Source organism: Podarcis pityusensis, assembly GCF_964106645.2.
Source record: "Podarcis pityusensis genome assembly, chromosome: 1".
Classification (NCBI taxonomy): Eukaryota; Metazoa; Chordata; class Lepidosauria; order Squamata; family Lacertidae; genus Podarcis; species Podarcis pityusensis.
The window spans coordinates 39,139,640-39,159,382 of NC_138028.1; the positions used below are offsets into that span (position 1 = coordinate 39,139,640).

At 41.3% G+C, this 19,743-nt stretch overlaps 1 protein-coding gene across 1 annotated transcript in view; it reads right to left on the reverse strand.

The window, feature by feature from the left end:
- The window catches only part of DPH6 (diphthamine biosynthesis 6), a 240,207-nt gene that overhangs the window by 117,486 nt on the left and 102,978 nt on the right, over nucleotides 1–19,743 (reverse strand). The window contains exons 9-12 of the mRNA XM_080980137.1: nucleotides 18,936–19,077; nucleotides 15,074–15,205; nucleotides 11,436–11,565; nucleotides 5,037–5,211 (exon numbers count right to left, since the gene is read on the reverse strand). Of these exons, the coding sequence (XP_080836263.1) occupies nucleotides 5,037–5,211; nucleotides 11,436–11,565; nucleotides 15,074–15,205; nucleotides 18,936–19,077 (579 nt within the window). The remainder of the gene's footprint in view (nucleotides 1–5,036; nucleotides 5,212–11,435; nucleotides 11,566–15,073; nucleotides 15,206–18,935; nucleotides 19,078–19,743) is intronic.

A 19,743-nucleotide genomic window follows, 5' to 3' on the forward strand; every position in this document is an offset into this window, starting at 1 on the left:
ATTTTCACAGAACTCAACTGATAAATCCAAGTGATTTTTTATTTTTATTCTTTGGCCACAAACATCCATGAAGGCACTACACCTTTGAACTGAATTATACACAGTCCAGAACTATCAATCCTGAAGTGAGGTACTTATTGCTTTGGCAATATCTGGAGAGGAAGATTTTTGAACCAAAATATATGACAACTGCAGCCAAGTGAACGGAAGAAGCCCACTTTATATTGTCACGTTAATTTTTGGCAGCATCTTCAAGGAAAAACAACAACAAAGGTTTTAAAATTAAAAATGGATTTATCCAGTGCCCAAGAATCACAAGCTTTTCAAACATCCTGCATTGGTAAGATGTCAACCATTATACGCTGATCCTAGCTTTGAGCAGATGTTTACATTTTGTAGCACTTGCTATGGGGATAGTTCATTCAAAGCTGGAGAAGCTTGCCAACTGCTCTTGTGAAAAGAGTAGTTTCTTGGTACATCAATAAAGAAGTAAAGCACAATTGCTCCTAACCACACCTCTGCCAAGGCTTGTAGGATGCTGTTGAATGGGCTGTGGTGCAGGGAACTGAAGAAGGTGGACCAGAATCAGGTAGAATCACATACCCTTGTGTGTGCAATTTTCAGCCATGCTCACTTTGCTCCCCCAACCCACATGAGAAGCTCATTGGGGGCTGCTGCAAGCAGGAAGAATGGGAAAGTCACCTTCCCATCAAGGGAATTCAACCAGATTTAGCATAAGTTTTCTGCACCAAATGAGTGTCTATTCAGGAGAACTCCTGGAGAAAAAAAAGCAGGCTATTGCCACTTCTCTGCTACTGCAAAAAGAACAGCAACAGGAAACACAGAAGAAGGTATTTCTTCAAACAGTGCATAGTTAAACTGAAGAATTTGCTCCCAGAAGATGCAGTGATGGTCACCAACTTGTGTGCTGTTGGTTTTTTTTAAGGAAATTAGACAAATGAATGGAGGCTAAGGCTATTGGTGGGTACTAAGCCTGATTGCTCAAAGCTACCAGCATGAGTTTGACCAAACTGCGGGAGGCCGTGGAAGATAGGAGTGCCTGATGTGCTCTGGTCCATGGGTCACGAAGAGTCGGACACAACTAAATGACTAAACAACAACAAAGCCTGATTGCTATTCGTTGCTTGGTCCCTGCTCCTGCCCACCTAGCAGTTCAAAAGCACGTCAAAGTGCAAATAGATAAATAGGTACTGTTCCGGTGGGAAGGTAAACGGTGTTTCTGTGCGCTGCTCTGGTTCGCCAGAAGCGGCTTACCCGGACGCTGTCTGCGGACAAACGGCAGCTCCCTCAGCCAATAAAGCGAGATGAGCACTGCAACCCCCGAGTCGTCTGCGACTGGACTTAACGGTCAGGGGTCCCTTTACCTTTACCTTTACAACTAAATACCAGTTGCTGGAAACCGCAGGAAGGGACCTGCTGTGTTCAGGCCCGGCTTGCAGGCTTCCCACAGATATCTGGTTGAACACTGGGAGAACAGGATGCTAGATTAGATGGGTCACCGGTCTGGCTCTCATGTCCTTTAACATGGAAAATGAAACCTGAGAAAATCCTTTCTAAGGGATTTTCACATTTTTTTGTGCTACAAAATAATTTAACACAGCTTTTAAAAGTATTTAAGGACAGCACTGACATAGATGAAGGGGTTCAAAGTCTTTGCCATGAGTTGTGATTTTGGTCTTGGAGATATTGTGGCATAGTTGTTCCAAGGATGAAGCACTGGAATAAATGTCTGTGGTTGTAAAGTGACGGCAGTGTTTCAAGCTATTTATTCTAGACAGTATTTGCAAGATGTTCTAGAGTAATGCACTAAGTGGCTTGAAAGCACTTTTTAAAGCCCACTGCAATGTAAATGGGCTATAAGACGTTGGAAGCAGCATAACCATTTTAGTTGGCACGTAACCAGAATTATTTATAACATTTTATGCTAAAACATCATAACACTAAACCCAAATATAAAAATGTATCTATAAGCATCAGTAAATTACTTTCTGCACTGGACAAAAAAAAAAGTTATGTTATACTCCCCTGAGTAGCTAGCAACTTTTTGCTTTACACCTTTCTCCAGTTCTTTTCTGGTCTGGGTGACATTTAGCCCTTTCTCTACTTCTGCTCCAGATCCTTGCCTTCGCTTTTATTTTATTTTTTATTTCATAAAATTTATGCACTGCTTGATTGTAAAAAAAAACCCCAACAACCTCAAAGCACTTTACAAATATATAAAACAAGAAAACAACCCTAGTTTAAAATGTACAAAAGTTAAAATGCTAAAACAGATTAAAATTCCATCAACTTTCTAAGAATTTAGGTAGACTTGTCTAAACAAGAATGCTTTTAGCAGGCGCTGAAAAGAGTACAGTGAAGGCTAGGAGTTCCTAAGTGTTGGCACTGCCGCGCAAAATGACCAAGTTCTTACAAATGTAGAAGAGGTATTATGTGGCACCTGTAGTACAGTGGTACCTCTGGATGCGAACGGGATCCATTCCGGAGCCCTGTTTGCATCCTGAAACGAACGCAACCCGCGTCTGCATGTGCACGGGTTGCGATTCGCCGTGTCTGCGCATGATGTCATTTTGAGCGTCTGCGCGTGCGTGAGCGGCGAAACCCGGAAGTAACCCGAAAACGCTCAACCCGAAACTACTTTAACCCGAGGTATGACTGTAGTGCCAATTCTGCCACTCAAAGCGGTAGAGTGGGCAAATGTGGGAGTAAGGCGTTCTCATAGGTAACCTGGTCCCAAGTTGTTACCAATGGTAACACCTTGAACTTGTCGTGGTAGCAAATAGACAACCAGTGCAGATCTCTGAGCACAGGTGTTATATTCTGGCAATGCCTCACCCCTGTGAGCAACTGTGCTGCATTGTTCTGTACTAACTGCAGCTTCACATTTTCCTGAACTGCTTCCCAGTTTCATTCCTGGCCCTGCTGTTAGTTTCTGTACATGCTCCTGCTCCAACTAAGTTCTGGTTCCCAGTTCTCATACTTTGCTTTCCATGAACTCTCTCCATGCCTGTTGTCTTGCATCTCACACCGATGGAATGCAGCTTTCTTCCTTCTGTAACCTCACCATGTCTGTTCATTGAGCTTGGTCCTCTCACCTCAAGTCCTTTTGCTCTCACTCATAAAAATTACAATGGGTTGCATATGCAAGACGACTTCTATGAGTGCAGTGGAACTTCCCCTCCCTCTCATCCCCATGTGTCTCCCCCCACATCTGCTATAGGGGAGGACACTTCAGTGCATTTGCAAAAACTGTTCCATTCACACAATAAGTTGGATTCAGCCCAATATTCTGTTCCAGTTGGTCTCCTGGTTTAGAAAATCCTAGCTGCTTCTTGTGTATAGCCTGCATTGCAGGGGGTTGGACTAGATGACCCTTGGGTCCCTTCCAACTCTACAAGTCTATGATTCTAAGATTACGTATGTATTTATGACAAAAAAGCATATTATCTTCATCTATTTTCTTTTGACACTGAATTTTAGCAAACGTATTCATTATACGTATTTAATATGTAGCCATCATCTTATTCAGTGTAAATTGAAATAAAGTCCAAAAGCCCCAAAGTAAAATGTAGAGATCTGTGGGAATTATAATAATTTTTCTAGTGATAAAAGTATATCAACTAATCATCTTTCATTTTTTCAGAGTTCTCATCACAAAATAAGCATGCTTTTTTAACAGTATGAGCATATCACAGTGAAAGTTTTATGCACAAAAGTCTATCGCTAAACGACTCTGTTGAATTCAGAGGTTTCAACATTAGGTTAAGACAGACTTAAGGTTCCCTGTCCCAGGCATCTGACCTCTCCCTACAAATGATTAATATAACTTATCTGTGTTCTCACACCATTCAGCGTCAGCCCAAGACATTTTGCTGCCTGAGGCAGAACAGCAAATGGTGTATTCTCTCCACAAATCTAAGCGCAGAGTATCCAAGGCCAGTCAATTTATTTTGGTACCAGAGGAAGAAAAGCACCTCTCCTCCGCCCTGGCAGTAAAAATGCTCCTACCTGGGCTTCACCCTGACACAACTGCAGCGAATGTTTCTCGACCCCAGTGAGCAGTGACCTATTTTGTGGGGGCAGAATCCAGGACACACTCGGCATAATTACCCAAAGACGCAAAATAAGATTTTGGGTGTGCATGCCATTTTATGATGGGATTCTGTTTATATTTGAAATTTTGTTCTTGTTCTGTGATTTGGTAACTGCTTTATGTTTCAGAGAAAGAACCTGCGATGCAGATTTTTAATTTCAATTAGTTCTACTAGGCAATGTAGGGATGAAGGAAAGAATAGGAGAAACCTGGCTGTTTCCAGGGGGTAGTTGCCTGTTGCGGTTGGGTTTTCCCCCACATAAAGCTGTCTTCAGACTTAGAGGATTTATCCAGTCACCTATTATGTTCATAACTATGATGTGTACAACTTGGAGATGTACTGCTCACAAAGGAAAGCTAAGAATGGAGCACTTCATTCATAAATGTAAACGACAGATTCAGAATTTGGGAGAACATGCAACCGCAAACCTGTACAGATGGCATTAACAGATTTTGTTAATATTTTTACACAGCCTTTTAAGACAACAGGATAAGAGCTGTAGTGCATATGAGACTTTTCCAGCTCAGCCCACACAGCACTGAATCCCAAATTAAGTCCTGCTCTGGGACTAATTTCTGACAGTGTATATGTAAACCCATTCCTTCCATAGGCATTCTTATATGCACACCGCATCACAGATTTCCATACACTTCTCTTGCTTTCACAACCCTTTAATAAGCTTAGACATTTTGTATGTTTTTATATTATCGAACATTTATGTTACCAATAGCTTCCTTTTCCCCCTGTTCAGCTTCAAGCTATAAAATTATATATCCTGCTCAAAGGAAAATAAAATAAGAACGAATATTATTATTTTTCCTCAGATGGATGAACTCGTATTTCAATATGCAAATTGAAACATATAACTGGGATTATTCTCCACAGAGTTGCTAATCCAGTGAGGGGCGGGTGAATGCATACCTGTACACACTGACTGTAAGGTCCTATGTTGGCCGGGGCCCAGTGAGAGATGCTCTGTATGTGCAAAACCTCCTTCTGTTGACAAGGTGGCTCACCAGTCATCCCATCATACTTCTGTGCCAGGCAGTCCATCTGAAACAAAAGTCCTTCAGGCAAGGGGACTTCCACACAAACTCTGAAACCACAAGACAGGAAGGCAGTTATTTATTGGTTGCATTCATGCATCTTAATATATGACAGGATCTCTTTTCCCTCTCATACTTAGTACTACTACTACTACTACTACTACTACTACTATTATTATTATTAATTGAATTTATATACCGCCCTATACCTGGGGATCTCAGGGGAGTTCACAGAATAAAATCAAGATATAAAACCACAAATACCTAATAAAAATAAAAACAACAACCCAATAGCTCCACCCCCAAAAAAGAACACATTTTAAAAGGACATAGGATGAAAATTGGATCAACCTAGTTGAAAAGGAACATTTTTGCCTGGCGCCTAAAGGTGTATAATGAAGGCGCCAGGTGAACATCCCTGGGAAGAGCATTCCACACATAGGTAGTCACTGCAGAGAAGGCCTGTTCTCGTGTTGCCACCCTCTGGACCTGTTGAGGAGGCAGCACACGAAGAAGGGCCTCAGAAAATGTTCTCAGGGTCTGGGTAGCTTTATATGGAGAGAGGTGGTCCTTGAGGTATTGCGGTCCTGAACTGTTTAAGTCTTTCTAGGTCAAAACCAGCACTTTGAATTGGGCCCAGAAACTAATAGGTAGCCAGTGCAGGCGTACCAGGATTGGTGTAATATGCTCAAACTGTCTTGCTCCGGTGAGCAACCTGGCCGCTGAATTCTGCAACAGCTGAAGTTTCCGAACTGTCTTCAGAGGCAGCTCTATGTATATATATATATATATATATATATATATTTAATGATATTTATTGAAAATTTTTTAGAATTACAAAAGAGAACAAAGCAGAAAAAGAAAAAGAAAAAACAAAGAAAAAACAAACCACATCAAACAATACAAATTCAAAAAACAAAAATACACCACAAACACTCAAAAACAAATCCGTCATTCTCGAATCCTCAGCTTTCATTACCTTCTTTCTTTGACCTCCTCCTCCTCCCTTTTTTTGTATCCTAGTTGTTAATTGTCGCAGCAAATCCTTTCCATATTTCATAATATTCTGTCATTACATTACCTTAAACTATTTTCATCTTATCTTACTATAAAGAACCTTAAAACTTAAATCTTATTTTTACCAACTTCTCATAACCATAATATTTTTACATAATTCTTTAAACATTTTTGCTAAAGCCAAGTAATTTCGTTCCAACATTTTTCTAACATTCATCAATTTTATAAAACAATCCTAGTAATAAAAAAAAGAAATAAAAACAATCCAATCTTCATCCAGCGTCCCTTCCTCCTGGTCCCGGGTTTTGTCAGTCCTTTTTATCCCATTGATCTAGCGCATTAACCTGGTAACCTTATATCTGAGGCCCTTAAGTCCCTTCCATGTCCCTTCCGCAGCTCTTCTTCATATTCTCCTTTCACTCGTGGGAACTCCAGCTTGACAATGTTTTTGACCCTTTTCAACAAATCAGCCCCTTTTCCATAGTCCAGAGTAAACTCCATGTGGTATTTAAAAACATGTTTCAGAATCCCTCCAAAATTAAGAGCCCCCACAGCCCCAAACATCTCACGGCCCATTGCCAGACTTAAAAAGTCCAAACATCCCTGCATAGGGGGGTCTATCCAACCCCCCATTTCCAAACCAGTCCAAACTTTATCTTTCCAAATCTGGCTTTTTCCAAGTTCATTTGTCAAATCCAAAAGCTCATGTTCCTGCAGGGCCACAGCTCCTGAGGCAGCTCTATGTATAACACATTGCAGTCCAATATGGCTCCACGTTTTGAAGGGCCCTTGGGTAAGACATCATCATTGTTCCCACTGAGTGGGCCATCCTCTTCTTCGCCAATGTCACCACCGTTACCTTTCCCTTTGGGTCCAATCTGTTCACCTGGCATATATATAGGGAGAGTCCAGATCAACTGGAGAGTGCTGCTCCTTCTCCTTGCTTACATGTTTGAAGAGAGAACACCAACAAGCAGTAACAGCAAGAAGGATGAGTAGTGGCAGGGCCAGGGGGCTCTGGGAATTGGTAGTAGGCCTCCTACTGAGGAGTGGGCCTTGGAAGGTACCCCATGATGCTGAAACCTGACACTAGCTTTGGTTCAGACACTAAGTTCTCTATATAGCCAGTAAAGAATCTCTTCATCGTGAAAGCTGACTGCTACAATTTATGGCAGCCTTTTGTCATAAGCAAGTAGGCGTGGCTACTGGACACCCCCCAAAACCTGCTCCAGAAGGTTGGGAAATGCTTTGGAACAGCAAGAGAGCATCTGCAGGGTGGCGGTTCATTTGGAGAAAGCAGCTTCCCTCCTGTTCTGTTGAGGCTCCAAATGGAATAGAGCCTTCTGTCAATGGCAGGACATCACTGGATACAGCCCCCAGTACACACTGTGCTTCCTCATTTTTCCTTCAAATTTAGGTGTGCTTGTTCTAGTTCACAGAGCTTCTGTGAAACTGTCAAAACCCATACCCTTTCATATCATGCCTCTATAGGGCGGCCCTCCAAATATTTCCAGTATCTAGAGATTATTGGTCTTGCAGCTATCAGGAAAAACCCAAAGGAAGTTTTACTTCCCATCTTTGTTCTGGTTGTCCCAAATACTTAGCTGTATTACTGAGGGCACTGGTAACAAGCCATGTGCTGTTACTTGGTTAACTTCAGAAAACACAGATTCCCCAAAGACGTTTGGCTTAGGACAGGCATGTCCAAAGTCCGTTTCGGGGGGGGGGCCTAATCTGGTCTGCCAGTTGGTTTAATCCACCCACTGTGGCAGTTTATTTCCTGGGGTAAAATCCTAAAAAAAACCCTCAACAGCGTCAACCCTAAAAAAGCTGAATAATTTTGGGGTAAAATCATAACAAAAGCTCAACAATTTCAATCCTGAAAAAGGTCGGCCCCTTGGTCGGCCCTCACGGCCCTTCACTTCCTCAAATCTGGCCCTCTTTGAAAAAATGTTTGGACACCACTGACTTAGGACATTCCCTCCAAAGCTGGAAATGAATTCCTTTATGCCAACCACATTTCCAACACATTGGTTTAGGGAAGGTGTTTTTCATAGATGAGCTAATTTTATGGGCATATAAAGACACCAAAATACCTTTGTGAGCATAGTTTATCTCAACTATGCTGAGATTATATTTGTGTAGGATTATCCAAAATTTGGTTGTATTCAACTAAGTCATATTCATATCAGACCCACTGAAATAAATGCATCTAAGTTAGTTATGTCCATTAACTTTAATGGACCTACTCCAAGTAGGACTACTGTTGAACACCACCCCAAAATATCTAAGGGGCACCAGGCTGGGATGGGTGCTCTATAATATGTAGAAACGTATTTCCATTATTTGTGGAACTCTTCTTAACTGATTATATACTGGGATAATACAGAGAATTATTATTATTATTATTTTGTAAGTTATGGAGCATGATATTAGTAAGGAACATTGGATATTTATCTCAAGAAAGTCACCAATGCAGTGAGTTTCACAGAGATCCAATTAGTAGTAAAGCTATTACCAAGTGAGGGGAAATATATCTTATTAACTGGAATAAGTAATAAAGCCCTCAACAGGAAAAAAAAAATCCTAAAGAATTTGCTACTTATAAAATATTTTATGCAGCATTAAAAATGTTTTAATTGTAGTGTCCTTATTTCATGAATGTTATATATTAAATTTTTTATTAAGAAACAGAAATGAAATAGATTTGGATTCCAAATTAAGAGAAATGAGAAGGAAAACATGCTTGTTCTGAATCATGGTGAACTCCAGTATGGATACTGAATAGAAAGGCAAACCTAGAAACGGCAGTCATGGAAGCAGAAGATTGGAAAAATATCCATTAAAACCTGTATGGGAAGACAGGTGAACAGTTGTGCTCCATATTTTTCCCCCACCCTGAAGAGCAGTCCCCTGATAACACTTTATAATCTGCTTTCTAAACTCTTCCAAGTCACAAAAACAGTTTGCAACATTGCCAGAGTTGATGTTCCTGGAAAAGAAGGAAAAAGCTCCACTGCACGCATGTATTTTCATTAGGGGAGTGCATTGCTTCAGCTGCTGCAAAATATAGCTGCTCATGTCCTGGTGGGAGATAGGAGGCTAGTTCAACAAAACCAGTTCCACTGGTCACCAGTGCCTTTCTCATCCCAGTTCAAAGTGCTGTTTGCAAAGCCTTAAATGGTTTCAGTCCAAGTCACCTGCAGGGCCACCTTCATAGAATCACAGAATTCTACAGTTGGAAGGGACACCAAGGGTCATCTAGGCCAACCCCCTGCAATGCAGTAATTCACCCCTATCAACCTGGCTGCACGCTAAGATTAGCAACAGAGGACCTTTTCACATGCTCACCTTCAAGAGCAGTCAGAATGCTAAGTATGAGGGAGGGAAGGAGGCCTTTCCCACATCTGGATCACATTATCCCAAGTCGCAAGGTGGTTAGATTGGTCTCAACTAGGGCCAGGACCTTTTCAGTACTGGCCCCGACTTGGTGGAATGCTCTGTCACAAGAGAGTAGGGCCCTGTGGGACTTGACATCTTTCTGCAGGGCCTGCAAGACAGAGCTGTTCCGTCTGGCCTTTGGTTTGGACTCAGTCTGACCCTTATGTTTCCCTCCCCTTAGGGTTTTGATCTCTGGGCTACTTTTAAAATGAGGCTGCATTTTAAATGGCATTTTAACCTGTATTTTAAATTGGTCGTCCCCCCCCCCATTATGTTTTTACTGTAATTTTACTGGTGTTAGCTTCCCTGAGCCCGGCTCTGGCCGGGGAGGGTGGGGTATAAATAAAAATTATTATTATTATTATTATCAGCAGCAGGTATCCACCAAGCCTGTTCCACCATGGTGGGCATTCAGAAGAGCCCTGAAGATTCATTCATATTCACCAGTCTTTTCCTAAGGTGATTTCTCTGAAGTTACTTTACTCGGATACTTTTTTCGCTTGATGCTGTGTACTGCTGACTTATATTCATTTATTTGAGGTTTTAATTGTATTGTATTGCATTTTATTAAGTCACCACAGGAGGCCTTTTTGCCCATAAAAGTATTTCAAATAAACTAACTGAAATGAACAATGTCACTCTAAATGCCTCAGTTGGACCACTATATCCAATTTAATTCACTGTGCACTAAATAAGGTTGCTGTTAAACAAAAGAAACTCTTATCACTCAAACAAGCTCCTTCTCCTTGAATACTTTTGAGAGTTCCCTAGGAAGAGGAACTGGTTGTTAAGCCACTCTAGGAATTGTAGCTCTATGAGGGGAATAAGGGCCTCCTACAAATTATCAGTACCCTTAACAAGCTACAGTTCACAGAATTCTTTGAGAGTATGGCCAGGACCATTAAAAGTGGTATAAAACTGCTTAATAATAATAATAATAATAATAATAATAATAATAAATAATTTATTTATACCCCGCCCATCTGGCTGGGTTTCCCCAGCCACTCTGGGCAGCTTCCAACAAAACACTAAAATACAATAACCTATTAAACATTAAAAGCTTCCCTAAACAGGGCTGCCTTCAGATGTTTTCTAAATGTCAGGTAGTTATTTTTCTCTTTGACATCTGGTGGAAGGGCGTTCCACAGGGCGGGTGCCGCTACCGAGAAGGCCCTCTGTCTGGTTCCCTGTAACTTGGCCTCTCGCAGTGAGGGAACTGCCAGAAGGCCCTCGGCGCTGGACCTCAGTGTCCGGGCAGAATGGTGGAGGTGGAGACGCTCTATATAGTGCACATGGTGCCTAGGACCAGGAAGACCTAGGTTCAAATCCCTACTAAGCCATGATATTCATCAAACAGTCCTGAGTCAGTCACCATCTCTCATCCTGTTAACTTAGAGTTGCTGGGGCGGGGGCGGGATGAAGAAAACCATGTATCTAAAGCTCCTTGAAGGAAAGTCAGGTTATAAATGTATTAAACAACCACAACAATGCTGTAATGAAATTGGATGTTAGGTTTGGGACGAGATGATTCCGTGGCAGAGGGTCTAAGCTCAAGATGAAACCAGACAGTGCATTCAAAGATATGCACAGCTCTTCCAGGATAGTGGGTATAAACTTGGGGTGTGTACCTAAAAGACCTTAAGAGGAGGACAGTCATGTGACAACTGTAAAGCAGCTGCTAAAACAGACATAGAAATAGGTGAAATGAAGTCCAGAAACGAAATATGACAAAAAGTGTCATAAATAAAGCAGCGTAGTAGCAATGAAGTATATTCCAGAGTATCATAAATATAAGGTAGCAGTAGTAAGAACCTACCTTGCTGGGAGACACAAATCAAATGCTGTCACATAGACTGAATTAATCACAGCAAAATCTTTCATGCTCTTCATATACAGATGGACCAAAATAATATCTGTCAATTCCAATCCCTTTGAATTCAGATGAGCTGCACGTGGAAAAACAATGCAGCCGTTAAAGGCGGGAGCAATTACATTTGTACCAGAATAATACGAGGAATATTTTTTTCAAAGCATTTCCCCAAGAAAAGCAAGCAATAACATATTTACATTCTCTTGGGCTGTCTGAGGTCAGTCTTACATTACATAGAGGCAACTGTCACACAAAGCATGTTTAGAAAGTAATGAATTGTGTTATTTCACTTGTTTAAAAAACACCTTCACATGCTGTGTCATGGCATTGTTGTCTTTTCTGAAGTGAATTAAAAAGAACAATTTTCAAGCATTAGGAGTTGGATCCAATGAACCACAACTGGAAGGAAAACAGCCACCAGCACTATAGAGTTATGATTTTTACAGCGATATACTGTGTCCCACAACACGTGCAGTGTCTTCTGATTTAGTTTCACTTTTCTCAGAAAATGTGGAATTGCAGCTTTAGATCCAGCCCTAGCCTGTTAATCAGATGGCAGCATTTCCTCATTCAAGTACAAATATATTTGAAAATGAGCAAGAACATAAGAAGAAGAAAAAACGATCCAGAAAATATGTGCAAGTATATCAGAAGTGTTTGAGTTTAGCAGAGTTTCTCTGAATCGGGATGACTAAAGCTGCCTTCTAGCTCAATAATTCTGAACACATCGTTAGTTCCATGAGCAGCTCCTAACTAGGATGGTATGCTTGCAGAGTCATTTTGGGATCTAGCGGATCCCAGCCCAACTCAGTCCCACCGTCAGAATGGCCCTGTTTGGCAAGTGGAACAGGGAGATCTGCACTAGTTATCTACCGCTTGGACTACTGCAATGCACTCTACGTGGGGCTACCTTTGAAGGTGACCTGGAAACTTCAACTAATCCAGAATGCAGCAGCTAGACTGGTGACTGGGAGCAGCCGCCGAGACCACATAACACCGGTCTTGAAAGACCTACATTGGCTCCCAGTAGGTTTCTGAGCAGAATTCAAAATGTTGGTGTTGACTTTTAAAGCCCTAAATGGCCTCGGCTCAGCATACCTGAAGGAGCGTCTCCACCGCCATCGTTCAGCCGAGACACTGAGGTCCAGCGCCGAGGGCCTTCTGGCAGTTCCCGCACCGCAAGAAGCAAAGCTACAGGGAACCAGGCAGAGGGCCATCTTGGTAGTGGTGCCCGCCCTGTGGAATGCCCTCCCATCAGATGTCAAGGAAATAAACAACTACCTGACATTTAGAAGACATCTGAAGGCAGCCCTGTTCAGGGAAGTTTTTAATGTGTGACATTTTAATGTATTTTTAATCCTTGTTGGAAGCCGCTCAGAGTGGCTGGGGAAACCCAGCCAGATGGGCGGGGTACAAATAATAAATTACTATTACTATTACTATTACTATTGCTATTACTCAGGGATGGATGGTGGCATCACCCTGTGTATTGGTGTGGGTGGGTGTCTGGGGGATCAAACGGTTGGACTGCAGTCGAAGTTGCTGACTTCTGCCAACTCTAGATAGACATTTTAAGTGTTTGGGTCATAGAATACATGGATGCACAAATTTATTTCTTTTAAAAAAACAGATATAGGGTTGAACACTCTGTGTAACTAACAAGCTTGTTGCCTTAATCTTGGGAGTTAGAACAACTGTGCACATTTGTGCAGTCCATTGGTAGATTTCCATTCGGCAAAGTATGAACTCTCCCAGAAGGTATTAAAAGAGTTGGCTTTGTAGCAAGGCTTGTGCTTCCTCCACCTTCTCACCGGGCGACGCAGAGCAGGACAGAAGGGCAAGCAGGCAGCAGGTATGGCTTTTCTAGGAAAAGGTTATAACACATACCTAAAGTGTCTCAGCAATGTTCTGGCAAAAAAAAAACATGTGGAGGTTCCTTCAGCTGACAGGACCATAATTCATTCCGTGTCCCCACCCCCTGCTCAGAGAGCAAAATAAATAGCCACAGGAAATGCAAGCATTACCTGGGACCAAAACGCTAGTAGTTGGCCAGAAATGGAAAACAATACTTCAAATGTAAGTAACCTGCCAAAAACAGTAGGAAGCTTAGCTTCTGGCCCAGAGGCACAACCACTACTTTTTGTCTAATTCTAATGAAAAGAAAGGCAAGGACGTATAATATTTGGATTGGCTGGGGTCCATGGAAATATAACAAGCAGCAAGCAAATGTGATAGAGCCCCATTGCTTACATTTACATGTTATGCCGAAAAGATTTATGCAGAACTTTGTTGCCTTTACCTACAAGCCTGATTACAGCCTCCTTGCTGATTTCCAGGCTGTTAAGAACTAGCTTAAGGGTCCTTTAGAAAGCATGAGGCCTTTTGGCTTTCAAAATTGCTAGCGCTTCTTTATCATTCTGTATTCAGTCATGAACTCAGCTGCACAAGCCAAATGTTAAGATTTTATGAGCTAATACATCAAAAGTATCCGTGAACAAGAATACAAGCTTGCCCATTGCCGCCTCAGAGAGCAATTTCCATTTTTATGAATGAAAAAGATGCCCGCATAAACATTTCTTTATTTAAAAGTGTAAAATGAGGAAAGATGCAGAACAAAATGGAAGCATTTTGTTTTATATGTCAATATCTTGTAAGGGTTTGATAGTAAGAAATCCAGCTACTACGATTCCCAAGATAGCAATTCTTTCCTTGCATTAAGTACATAAACGAGATTTAAAGCCACTGACCTAATCCTGGATGCCAAAATGTACCACAGCCACAGCTTTCTGGAGAACTCAATTTAAAATTATGGTGATAAAGGCAGTTTAGCAAGCAGAAAGCATACACAACACAGAGTGCATACAGCAAAATATGAAAGTATGAAAACAAATCCCACTGTCTTTTATAAATGACACAATGAAGAGCGTAGAGCCTGATTGCAAATGATTTTAAACGTGTTCACATATAGTGACTCCATTCTGCAAACACCTGCTGCCAAGCCTTTAATGTTAAATATGACAGTTCTCACATTGTTCTTTTTCATAATGAGCAATCCTGAGATAGCTAACCAAACAAATCTGTAAACAATAGAAATAATCAACCAATTTTTTAAAAGAAAGAATTGATTAATCAATGCATTTCAAAACAATTTGATTAGAATTTGTAGCAGATATGAGAGACAGTCATCTGTTCTCCTAAGCACATTCCTGCATCCTTCTTCAATTCTGGCAGTGGGGAGAATAGCAAAAGAGACTGAAAAGTCCCAGGATAGTGAACTAGGTGACCAAAGATTTGAGTGACCTGGCATGCTCAGATAGGGAAACAAGACCCTTTGCTTAGATCGATCTTGTTTACAAACAGCTGGCCCCACCCACTCATAGCAAAACAGATTGCATACTCTCTATAGCGCCTCCTTTGCTGCTGCTTAAGAGAGCCTGCAATGTAGAAACAACTGGTCTTTTAAATTTGCATTCAAACCATTACATCAACTCATCACCCCAATTATTGATAAGAAGTTGCAGCGCTAATTAAAGCAGATGTATTCTGCATGTTACAGTGTATTATTTAAATCCCTAATAAACCACCTCGGAGAGACGAAAAGACATTCTTAGCCGATTCTTGCACGCTTCCTCCTTCCGATGCATTTAGGAGAGCACTGATGCCTGTTAGCCACTGGTAGCCCTGCGGAGACTTCACTGAGGTTTCAAGCATCTTATCTGTAAAAATGTAAGTTTTAAAAGATGAGGTTGTAATGGCAAATGGTTTAGCCTTATTTAGTCTTTCCTACGAAAACAAGCTACAAGACTGGCTACTTTAAGGTTTTTACAACAAAAGCAGCCCTACATTCCCAATGTTAATACTTATGACCCCTTGAAAGAAAAAAAGTGGATTATCACTTTGATGATGTCCAAATGTATATTTCATGATGTATAAAGCAATTCACAAACCAAACAGTATACTCATATCCTTTTTACTAGGAACTAACACCCAGCAAACATACTTAGGATTGGTATACATATACAACACACTATTCTATTTATTTCAACCCAAAAGAATTGTCCAACTGAATAAATATCACACTATTTTAGGATGTTAAAGGTAAAGGTAAAGGGACCCCTGACCAATAGGTCCAGTCGTGGCCGACTCTGGGGTTGCGGCGCTCATCTCGCTTTATTGGCCAAGGGAGCCGGCGTACAGCTTCCGGGTCATGTGGCCAGCATGACTAAGCTGCTTCTGGTGAACCAGAACAGCGAACGGAAACGCCATTTACCTTCCTGCCGGATCGGTACCTATTTATCTGCTTGCACTTGGATGTGCTTTCGAACTGCTAGGTTGGCAGGAGCAGGGACCGAGCAACAGGAGCTCACCCCCAACGTAGGGATTTGAACCACCGATCTTCTGATCAGCAAGTCCTAGGCTCTGTGGTTTAACCCACAGCACCACCCACGTCCCTCATTTTAGGATGTTACCATTTCCTAAATCATACTGCTGTACTATCTGCATGGTGTGTATATATTTAAGTTCAGGTGCAACTGTCAAACGCACCATTACATACAAATGAATAAAGCCTATGAACTGGTTTTACATCAAACATAGAAAGCTCCCTTTCACAGTGTCAGACTATTGGCCCATCTAGCTCTGCACTGTCTACACTGATTGGCAGTAGCTCTTGAGGGTTTCAGGCAGATACGTCTTTCCCAGCCCAGCCAAGGACTGAACCTGGGATGTTTTGCATGCAAAGTATGTGCTCGACCACTGAGTTAAGACCCTTCCCACAAGCAAATAAGTGATCCAATTAAAGGTTTGGAGCCAACTGAGCCCTAGAATGAATGGAAAACACTTTGGTTACTTGTATGTCTCTGATTGCAACCTTCAATGGTAAGTCATGCCACAGTGACACATTCCAGGCATTCTGGAAGCTGCTCTGACCCTCAGGGGCAGTTTTTCACAGAGGCTGCAACAGGAAAAATGAAGCAGTAAAACTGGATAATCAGAACCCCACTCCAAGATATTAGGGTCCAAGCCACAGCATCACTTGAGCTCTGAAAGTGCAGCTTTCTCCCGATTGAAGTGCAGAGTGTTTGCGGTCAGGGATATTTGCAGGGAAACCAAAATGCTTGTTTACAAAGCTATTGCACTACCAACCTTACTGTATGCTTGTGAAACATGGACCACTTATAAACAACATCTCCAACTCCTTGAAAGATTCCATCAATGATGTCTCCAAAAAATTGTATAGATCACTTGGGAAGACAGGTGAACTAATGCCAGTGTAGTGGAATAAGCAAAAGTCAATAGTTTTGAAGTGATGATTCTTCAACATTGACTTTGTTGGACTGGTCAAGTTGTGCGGATGCCTGATTTTCGTCTTCCAAAGCAACTTCTCTATTCCAAACTTTAACATGGTAAGCGTAATGCCAGCGGTCAACAAAAGAGGTTTAAGGCTCCCTGAAAGCAAATCTAAAAAAATGTAGTATAAACACCAACAACTGGGAAACACTGGCTTGCAAGCGCTCCAATTGGACAGCAGTCTTTACCAAATGTGTTGTGGGTTTGAAGACACTCGAACTCAGGATGAAAGGGAGAAATGGCAAACCTTCACTGTGATCAACTCCCACCCAGAAACCTATGTCCCCGCTGTAGAAGGACGTGTGGATCCAGAATTGGCCTCCACAGTCAAAACCATGTTTATGGAAGACAATCTTACTCGGCTACAAGTGATCACCAAAGAAAAAGAAGCAGCACTAACTTTTGTGCCTGCAAATCCTTCCACATCCATCCATGACATATGATGGCAATACAGGCTGTAAAATTGCGCAAATATTTAGGATTATGTCTTCAAATTATTCATTAGCAACTCAATGTATTGAAAGTGAACTGGGCTATTTGAAGAAGGTGGTGCATGAGATTCTGAATCAGAGGTATGGACTTGAAGTATGTTACAAAGAAAAACAAGAGCCCTGAACAGATCTGTTCCATTTCCCCAAGCATTACTCTATTACTCTTCCGTGCAGTACTTTATTGAAACAAATAGGACTTCTCAGAATAGAGTGCCTTTTTGTGGGATGGAGCTCTAATTCATGCAGATAAATAAGAGCTGCAGCCCTATAGCTCAAATTTAAAGAGGCATGGGCACATCATTTGGGAGGAGATCAACATTGGAAAGCTATAATAGTTATTAACACTAATGGGAATTATATGTATAAATCCCCCATGCATGCAGGAGAGAGTCATTAGAGTCCAAGAGTGAAAGCCTTTAACTTCCTTCTAAGAAAAATGCTGACATCCCTAATAAGATTCTGAAGGTAGGATGAAGGAAAACAAGAAGTCAAAAGACCTCTACTGCCAATCCCAAGTTGGTAAAACAACAACAACAACACACCAAAAACCAATACATTCTGTTGGTATTGTTAAAAATAAAACCTTCACTCACTTTATGATAAAATTACTTTATGACACTACAGATACTAATTTACTCACTAATGCCAGGCCATTTGTGTATCATCCACATTGCACTGCAAACAGTCACTGTAATTATTTTTGCATTTAAAATGCAATGTAATTACGTGGTCTTAGAATTCATTTACTTCTGACCTCACTCCTAACATTTCTCTCTCTCTCTCTGCCCTTCCAATCACCTGCCAACTTATGATAGCATTCCAAGCACTTGCCAAGTGTTTTCTGGTCCACAAAAGTTTATGCCGCAATATATTTGTTAGTCATTATTTGTTTTTTATTGATTACATGCATATACTGGCCATGCAATTGAGTTACCTTTGTTTACAGACCATTAAAAATACAAAATACGCAAAATGTAAATGATAAACATTCAAACCAGTTGTAAATAAATCAAGAAGGCCATAACCAACACAAAACCAGTAACTGAAAACAATTGAAACACAACATGAAACTAGCAAGGGGAATAACTTAGTGCAGAGATCCAGAAACACTAAAATAGATGTAGCATTATAATTAAGAACATAAGAAGAGCCGGGTGGATCAGGCTAATGGCTCTCACAGTGACTGGACAATTACCTGTTGGAAACCGCAAGCAGGATTCGAGATCAAGAGCACGCTCTTTTCCTGTGGTTTCCAGCAACTTGTATTCAGAAGCCAACTGTGGAGGCAGTGCATATAGCCACTGCGGCTAGCAGCCATCGATAGCCCTCTCCTCCATTAAAATGAAAAGGCCTGAAATAATGAAAAGGTATTCACCTGGCACCTAAAAAACCACAGAGTGGGCACCAGGCAAGTCTCTGCAGGGTGGATATTCCATAGACAGAGTGTCGCCACCGATAAAATCCCTTCCTTGGTTGCCAGGAAAGTATTTAAGGGGCTACTAGGCTCTTTGTTGGTTCTGATGCTACAAACTTACATGGCTATCATGGCTATCGCTTAAGGAAATTGTATGTATCCTTAATGACTGAGGAGAAGCAGAAAACTCACTGGACTTCACAGAAGAAGGCCCAGAAGTGTCCCAGATGATGCAAGCGGTTTCCTTTCGCTCATCTGACGTGGGCCATGTGTTTTCTTCAAACTGCTTTTCACAAGAACAGCTCACAGCCAGGGCTTTGCTCAGAGGTTCCACCTGCTTGAAATAAATATGGCAGCACACATTACGTCAAAAGGAGAAGCCCTTGGACAAGCAAATCATCTTGAGGTAAAAGGAATGGAGCGCATTTTATTTCATTTTAGAGCAAGATGTGGAGGCAAGATGTTAATGCCTGTAACTGAGACTGAGTTTCCACATATAGTTGCTAACACTTAAGTCCCCAGGAGATCAATGAGATTTGCACACATAAAACTGGATTGCAACCTTGGCGAACAGTGCAATGTAATGATTTAATTTACTTAGTACAATTAACAGAGAATCGTTATATAGATAAAGCAATGCAAATCAATAATACACATGGGAACATTCGTCATGTTCATGGTAATGGAGACAAGAAAGCAACCTTAAATGCAACCTTAAAACACTCAAACTGCAGGTCTGTTTAATCTAAAATACAAAACTGTTTTGTGAAGTGACCAAAACAAGAACCCGCCTCTGTCTGCTCCTCTTCTTCTAGTGTGACTCAGGCTTCTTTTCCTCACTCTAAGGAAGTGCTGCTGGCATGATTCGGATCTTCACAACCTAACGAGTTTTCCAGTACACAATACCAAAATTTACAGCATGGGTGGGGGAAATATAGATCATAGTCCACTAGCAAATATATGGTGACCTGCACAGTACCTGTCAGATGCTAGTTATTTC